This window comes from Pseudophryne corroboree, chromosome 5 (genome assembly GCF_028390025.1).
Source record: "Pseudophryne corroboree isolate aPseCor3 chromosome 5, aPseCor3.hap2, whole genome shotgun sequence".
Taxonomy (NCBI): Eukaryota; Metazoa; Chordata; class Amphibia; order Anura; family Myobatrachidae; genus Pseudophryne; species Pseudophryne corroboree.
In genome coordinates, this window is record NC_086448.1 from 568,016,440 (window position 1) to 568,025,451 (window position 9,012).

Below are 9,012 nucleotides of genomic sequence, written 5' to 3' on the forward strand. Positions count from 1 at the left end.
TCATCTACAAACCTCTGTCCTCGCCAAGGTCAGCGCTCTTGTTATATTCGTACTCGAAGAGATAGTCGAAGTCCAGCTCCGGGTCCTCCCCTGGTGCGCTCATGTCTCCCCGGCGCCGTGCAGTCAGTGTCCGTGTGCTGCTGCTCGCTCCTCCTCGCTGTGGGGACCTGTTGCTGAGGCTGCTGCTGCTGCCGGTCCCTCCTCCTCCTCCCTTCTGCCTGGAGTGTAATAAAGTCCGCTCTCCGGCAGAGCTCCTCCTGCGTGTGACTGGCACAGCCCTGGTACTCCTCTCTCTTCCTCCGTGTCCCTCTCTCGCCGGCTGCTCGCCAGCTTGCTCTGCTCCTTTATCTCGGAGGGCTCTTCAGCTGCTCTGTGTCACACACTCCAGCTTATATGTATGTTTCACTAGTAGGAATCCCTGTCTGTCTGTATCCACAGTGTGTATCAATCACTTGAGCAACTCAGCTGTCCCTGCTGCCCTCACCCTTGCACTGTGCCACCTGCTGGTACCTGGGATGTCAGGGTGGCGATGGGCACAGAGATGCTTTCTGGTGCTGAGCTATCTGCATGTAACCTAGATCTTTGTATGGTTCCCACCATCCTCCAGCACCCCCTGCCCCCTCACCCTCCCAATGTTGATGTTTCCGGACTAGTATAAACACAGATCTGCCGTGCTGCTTCAGCTGGATTCCCTGGGCTAAAATAAACCTGTCAGCCCATGGAGCACATGGTATATACTAAGCAAGCCATCTATCCCCCTGCAGCAAGGCCTCATCTCTGTGACAAGAGAATACTGTCACCTTGGGGTCGTTAAACAACTGATAATTAGTTTACCTAACCTGCAATAAGCCTGCTTTCCCGACTCAATGTACGGTAGGGTCATATTACACTGCAAGAGTCGCTACAGATAGCAAGTACCTGGCTGGATTCTACAGTATATTGTGAGGTTGTAGGATCCGGGTGGTAAATCTGATATTACATTATATTATTGTCAAGGACCTGAGCTTTTACATTACCTGATATTGCATGCTTTTGCCCCCCAATTGTTGGAGAAATGTAAAAGAAACGCCTGTTTAGCTGTGAAGTACGCAGTATACAGTAGTATATATAATACATAATTAGCACTATGGTACAATCGGATTGGCTATGTGTATTATTTGTGACCCCAGTTCCCAACAAGTGTTTGTTTTTAGTTGTAGCACCCACTAGTGCTAAAGTACGAATCTCACAATTTTGCACAGAGGACATCCGTGAAACTTTTCAACTCCCCATTTGAAGGTGTCATGCTACAAAATATTACTACTGCCCCATATGAGGATGCCGGGCTGCAAGATATTACTACTGCCCCATATGAGGATGCCAGGCTGCAAGATATTACTACTGCCCCATATGAGGATGCCAGGCTGCAAGATATTACTACTGCCCCATATGAGGATGCCAGGCTGCAAGATATTACTACTGCCCCATATGAGGATGCCAGGCTGCAAGATATTACTACTGCCCCATATGAGGATGCCAGGCTGCAAGATATTACTACTGCCCCATATGAGGATGCCAGGCTGCAAGATATTACTACTGCCCCATATGAGGATGCCAGGCTGCAAGATATTACTACTGCCCCATATGAGGATGCCAGGCTGCAAGATATTACTATTGCCCCATATGAGGATGCCAGGCTGCAAGATATTACTACTGCCCCATATGAGGATGCCAGGCTGCAAGATATTACTACTGCCCCATATGAGGATGCCGGGCTGCAAGATATTACTACTGCCCCATATGAGGATGCCGGGCTGCAAGATATTACTACTGCCCCATATGAGGATGCCAGGCTGCAAGATATTACTACTGCCCCATATGAGGATGCCAGGCTGCAAGATATTACTACTGCCCCATATGAGGATGCCAGGCTGCAAGATATTACTACTGCCCCATATGAGGATGCCAGGCTGCAAGATATTACTACTGCCCCATATGAGGATGCCAGGCTGCAAGAAATTACTACTGCCCCATATGAAGATACCAAGCTGCAAAATATTACTACTGCCCCATATGAGGATGCCAGGATGCAATATATTACTACTGCGGCCATATGAGGATGCCAGGCTGCAATAAATTACTACTGCCCCATATAAAGTTACCAAGCTGCAAAATATTACTACTGCCACATATGAGGATGCCAGGATGCAATATATTACTACTGCGGCCATATGAGGATGCCAGGCTGCAAGATATTACTAATGTACTGCCCCATATGAAGATACCAAGTTGCAAGATATTACTACTGCCCCATATGAGGATGCCAGGCTGCAAGATATTACTACTGCCCCATATAAGGATGCCAGGCTGCAAGATATTACTACTGCCCCATACGAGGATGCCAGGCTGCAAGATATTACTACTGCCCCATATAAGGATGGCAGGCTGCAAGATATTACTACTGCCCTATATGAAAATACCAAGCTGCAAGATATTACTACTGCCCCATATGAGGATGCCAGGCTGCAAGATATTACTACTGCCCCATATGAAGATACCAAGCTGCAAGATATTACTACAGCCCCATATGAAGATACCAAGCTGCAAGATATTACTACTGCCCCATATGAGGATGGCAGGCTGCAAGATATTACTACTGCCCCATATGAAGATACCAAGCTGCAAGATATTACTACTGCCCCATATGAGGATGCCAGGCTGCAATATATTACTACTGCCCCATATGAGGATGCCAGGCTGCAAGAAATTACTACTGCCCCATATGAGGATGCCAGGCTGCAAGATATTACTACTGCCCCATGTGAGGATGCCAGGCTGCAAGATATTACTACTGCCCCATATGAGGATGCCAGGTGCAAGGTATTACTACTGCCCCATATGAGGATGCCAGGCTGCAAGATATTACTACTGCCCCATATGAGGATGCCAGGCTGCAAGATATTATTACTGCCCCATATGAGGATGCCAGGCTGCAAGATATTACTACTGCCCCATATGAGGATGCCAGGCTGCAAGATATTACTACTGCCCCATATGAGGATGCCAGGCTGCAAGATATTATTACTGCCCCATATGAGGATGCCAGGCTGCAAGATATTATTACTGCCCCATATGAGGATGCCAGGCTGCAAGATATTATTACTGCCCCATATGAGGATGCCAGGCTGCAAGATATTACTACTGCCCGACTGGAGGAGCCGCTGCCATCAAGTCATGTATATATCTAATATATTTCAATATACATATCTGCAACCAAACTTTGTACATAATAACAGACAATAAATACAACCAGCTATTTACTATGCATATGCAGTATGTTGATTAAATTAAAAGTCAAAATGACACAACAACATATTTGATACACTTGAAGTCTGAAACATTGTTCCATAAGCTTCTACTGGGACACACCATCCTCCCTGTAAGGGAGACAGGCATTCGCCTAACTATGTACAGTAACCTACTGCCTTATATAGCTACCTGATGTGTGACTGGACTGTATATGCATATTGTTAGCTTACACATTGACAGCAGCGTCTGTTGCAGCGAGTCTTGAGTCTAAAATCCGCTTGAAGAAGAAATGATTTTATATATATATATATATATATATATATATATATATGTATATATATATATATATATATATATATTTATAATATTTTTTTTTTAAACACAGGCCCAATGTCTAGAAGCAGACCAGGATGTTATTTTAGCACAACCCTAGCATACTCATACAGTGTGTCAGTGCTGCCTATGGTATGTATGAAGCATTTGTGTAGACCTAGAGTGCTTCGATGTCCTAGGTTATTTATCATAAGGACACATGCACACTATGGGGTAAATTTACTAAGGTGGGAGATTTTTGGAACTGGTGATGTTGCCCATAGCAACCAATCAGATTATATCTATTATCTGCTAGAAGCAGCTAGATAAATGGTAAGTAGAATCTGATTGGTTGCCATGGGCAACATCACCAGTTCTAAAAATCTCCCACCTTAGTAAATTTACCCCTATGTTGCAGTTGCATTCTGGATTTTTGCACAATAGATTATACTTTATTATAATCATTCATCATATTTTCATATTCATATTGGGCATAATAAAACGCACAACAAATTAAGTCCGTTGAGTAAATATTGAACAGTGTATGTCAGACTTTATAAAAACGTTAAACAATTATATAAGTACATTAGCTGGCAATATTTACTGTTTTTTTGAAAAGCAGGCTCTCCATTGAATTTAACACACTGCTTTTTTATTTGACATTTTAATATCGAGATTCTTGCATCACTTAAAAAAGTTAATTACTCGCCTTACTTTATTAGAAGTACCTTCCAAGTTTAATTTTATACTTTAAAATGGGTATTTGGCAAATATCCCTCACGATCTATACGTTGGTAAACTGCAATTATTCTGTTAAAATAATCAGTTATATCTGATACTTCTTTTTTTAGCACTTTTAATTGGTACAATTAATGATTTCACGGAACAAACATTTGGATACATGTATTAAGCAATTGTAATAGGGTTAAACAATGATGCTCTGAGCCAATGTGTGAACAGCAGATCTTACTCTGATAGGAATCTGCGCTGGATTAATCCAATGATTCATGAAAATAACATTATTTTGAAACGTTAAGGCTTCAAACTCATTGGAAAATATATTACTACAATTGATATATATTTAATTTACAAATACTGACAGATATTTGGACTAATATTTACACAAAGCAGAGCAATACAAATCCGAACAGAGTTACGCCAGGATATGTCCCATCATTTATTTTAACTGCTATTATATTTGGCCTCCATGACTTCCTGAAAATACACTGACTTGACTGTATTCTATATTATATTATGATTCCTTACCAAACCATTTCTAAACAACTTTCAAGATATCAGCATATATTTTATAAACACCAACATCTATTCATTCTTCTTAACCCTGTAAGGCCCGGATATATTGGCACACTAATATACTTAGCCACAGGGTCACAACTATTCATATACAGTAAGTTATACCACAAATAATGCTGTCTTTCATTCACTCTGACTGCTTGCCTGAGCTGTGTTTACTATGTGTGTTTTTATTAACAACGCAGCCACTATATAAACACTTGGCAAATAATGATAGCAATAGTTAGAATGTAATACGCAGCTACAGAGTACTGTATTCATCATCTGACAGCAACAACAACAACAACACAAAAATACATAAATTAGTTTATTTGAAGTTTGTACAAAAAGTTTCTGAAATCCCAGCAACATAATCTTTCTGGAAAAAATGGCTTACTGACATTTAGTACAAACATTGCATTGTCCTTATAACGTCTTCTTTAGTGGTAGATAACTAGAAATGACATATTGTACAGCCAGAACTAAGGAAAACCAAAGATGTTTCCTAAAATAATATAACTTCATGTGTCAAAGATAAGAGATAAGAATGACTGATTCTACAAAAGTATTTTAACCTTTGTCTTCATGGCAAAGATCGTGCCTGAATACATGGACTAATTACATGGACTAAATAATACTTTATCATTTTAATACTAAATGTATCTTGAACATAAAAAAAATAGTTACATTTATATTTCTTTGAACTTCTGCCTAGAGAAATGTTATTTTTCATGAAATGGTATACAGCGTATCAATGAAAAGAAAACTGACGTAGTTTTCATGACATGCTATTTACAATAAACGACAAACAGGAGCAAAACACATCATCGAGAAACTTGTCCATATGTGTGAGATCATCTCTAAGTGTATTAAGTTCTCAAACTAGTGCACAATAGAGAAATCTGGGACGTTTTATTGGCTTTCTGAAGCAAAGTATCCCTGACTGTAAAACTCATATATGTCATTACAGAAGAAAGCCCAATTTATATTATATTATTATATTATTATATTGTCTATAGCATGATGTAGTTTAGTTTTAACAATACAATATATGGGGGGGTTGTTAAACCCCTAAACAGACGAAAGGCCTGGAAGCTAAACTGTCATGCAAGTTATAAGTGTGTATATTGATGCTTACAATTGTGGATGTTTGCAGAACTATTCACCTGGCTTAAGTCATGGGCATTGTGCCCTGTGTATGCGATTCTATAAGAACTCAAGCTCTTCAGTAGTAAATCTCCCCTGACACGTGTACACTGCCAAATGATCTACTCCCCAATTCTCCTGGATCTGTGAGGGGAGCTAGACATTTGATTTGTAGAATATGGCATTCTTTAATTGACCACAATTCTCCGATCTATTTGGGATTTCAGACACTGAAAGGTTGCAGGAATGGTTTTAATTATGGGTGTGCCTTAATCGTGGTATTTGTGCTGAACCGATTAGTCTACAGTAGGACTACAGATAAATAGGATGATTTCACTGCAAGAAGAGCAATTTAGTGTATTTAAGTAAATGAGATGGCACAGGGTATATCTTCAGATACAAGCATTAGTTCCCAATAAACACCGCTATCTGAGCCAGGCTCACACAGAGGAGGCATCTTCTGGAGGCGGAATTCCTGGCTAAGGATGACAACTGTTTGGGGGAATACCGGGAGACACCAGAGAGATTCAACTGCTGCAGCTGCAGACTGGGCTCCACATCCACTGCACACCCCCTGTGTCCCGACTTATTCCCCGCAGCAAAACAGATCAGCACCCGTGCCTTGTGGATGTCATAACCCCTGGTTTACACCTGCTCAGCACCCGGGGCTAGGTCACTCATAAAACAATGAGAAAACAGCAGCAGACAGGGACAGGCTACACATACTGTACAAGCACATTCAGGCTACATATAGTTAAATCACGACAGAGGGCACTGCCAAGTTCGGTTACCATCTAAATAGTTTGGAAGTGAATAAACAGCATCCCATTGTTTCCTATACTTTCTTTTCCCAAAAAACAACGTGTTCTAAGGAAGCCACAGCAGCTACCAGTCTGCCCATCACTTGTGAACGGACCTAATGCCCACCTCTGATAAGGTACATGATCGGTTCTCTACTTTCCTGAGTGCACTACCCAAGTCTCCAGCGCGGGGGAGAGCAGCGGAGACTGGCCAGTGGGTACCAGTAGCAGGTACATCTATATAAACAAAAACATCACACAACACAGTAGTCTATACTTCTAAAGTTCATGTAGGACCAAACTCAGATATCACTGTAGTTCACCAACTGTGCTGCATCCCAGAATTACTATCATATTTACAGTCGTAAATGCACACATAATAATAGTTGCATGCACAGCTTTCACACACTGAGCCATTCAGTCATGCCAACAGATATCACATGTAAGTTAACAAACATTGGGATAAATTCTTTCATTCATAATTATACCTCAAACACTCATACGTAGAATACGTGGAGCCAATCATTTATACACAAACCTAAATCAACAGTAAATGTACACATAATAATGCATATACTATATAGTTCTAAATAAACTGAGCTATTCAAGCACTGACATCACAGACTCCGCACACTATTGGATTGGTATATACAGAGGCACAAATTAAGTCATCAGTGGTAAAGTGACACATAACAGTGATATATGCATGCACACAGATCACACTGGCAGATAGACACTCAAGCAATAAATAGCATATTCCCATCTATACTGGTATCACTGGCACTGAACAGATATCACTGTCCGTGAGTATGTGACACTTCCACTGACACGGGTGGATCCATCACTCCCTGACAGACACATGCATCACACAGACCTAGTCCCTGCTGTGCTAGATACAGTTTGGCAGTCAGCACAGACATCTATACAGTGTATTATTGCCTAATCCTGCGGGAATATTTCTGGCAACAGTGACAGCCTAGATGTGACAGACAAGTGCCACTGTGACAGTTCCACAGACAGAGCACAGTGTGCCACACACATCACACCCTGCGCTCGCACTGTACCTTCCTCCGCCGACTTCATGATGAATGGGAAGAAGGGCTGGAACTCCACACTGTCTCTGACGCAGGTCTGGAACAGCGGACCGAGGGGAAGACTGGAAGGAGCGGCAGCTGCTACACTAGTGCGTGGCATCCACTCGGTGATCCGAGCAATTATGTGCTGGCTCTGTACCCCGGGACTTACTCTTTCCACCTGATGAGTGGCCGAGGTCTGAGAGAGACGGGGACTGTCTTCACTGCAAACTAATTATAACACTGTGAAATACTGAGCTATATTATTGCACAAGGTGCTCGAGATGTGTGAACGGATCCTGTCCAATGTCTTGCAGCATGCAACTTACTTCTAAACTACCCCTGTGATAGCCTCTGACTCTGCTTTCTGATGAGACGCTAGAAAATCTGCAGAAGTCAGTTTAGTTCTGCAGACAGGTGACAGTCAGAGCTCTTGCATTGGTACATGTGTGCAAGTGTGTCTGTGTGCTATACTGGGTGCCTGGAGTGGCATGCACTAATTACAGGGAGTGAGGAAAGTCAGGAGTTCAGGGAGTTGGTTATTTCTTTCCCTCTCTGTAGCTGTTTGTGTTAAGCTGGGAGTTCAGCAAAGTCTCCAAGTCTCTCTCTGACGCAGACCTACTATGTGCCTGCTGCTGCCTTTTTAAAGCTGGAAAACACCCCCCATACACAGCAGCACCTTCCTCTGTCCCTCCTTCCTCTCCCTCTCCCCTCTTGTGCACCTCCCCCATAAGGCAGTGACGTGCTGTTCCTCATATGCTGCCTGCTGTGAGTGCTAGGGGAGTGTCTTGTACACTGTGGGTAAAGGGAATTAGGTTGTGTGTGTGAGTGTCACAAGTGAGGTTGTAGTTCCCCCTTGACTCATGCTGATTGATTTGGAGACTGCAGGGATCTCTGTCCTCAGTATGAAAACTGGTGCTGACCTCATAGGTTACCAACCTCAGATTAGTTCATGATGTGTCTCGCAAGGGTTAAAACTGCTGCCCCCACACTGAGCCAACAAAAGTATCTAGAAATGTATGTGGCATTCTTATATGACAACCTTGTTGACTATTGGTGGTTATATGCCTCTGTATATAGTTGGCAGATCATCCAATGCC

General features: G+C 42.3%; 1 protein-coding gene across 11 annotated transcripts in view; it reads right to left on the reverse strand.

Moving 5' to 3' along the window:
• NFATC1 (nuclear factor of activated T cells 1) overlaps nucleotides 1-8,607 on the reverse strand; it is a 272,434-nt gene extending 263,827 nt beyond the window's left edge. For 3 of the 11 annotated variants that reach the window (XM_063923310.1, XM_063923315.1, XM_063923314.1), the window contains exon 1: nucleotides 7,904-8,604. In XM_063923310.1, the coding sequence (XP_063779380.1) occupies nucleotides 7,904-8,033 (130 nt within the window). In that variant the 5' untranslated portion in view covers nucleotides 8,034-8,604. Of the gene's footprint in view, nucleotides 1-12; nucleotides 399-7,903 lie in introns of those variants that run through there. The other 8 variants (XM_063923307.1, XM_063923304.1, XM_063923306.1 and 5 more) reach the window with 7 other exon arrangements.
• Nucleotides 8,608-9,012: the final 405 nt, after the last annotated feature.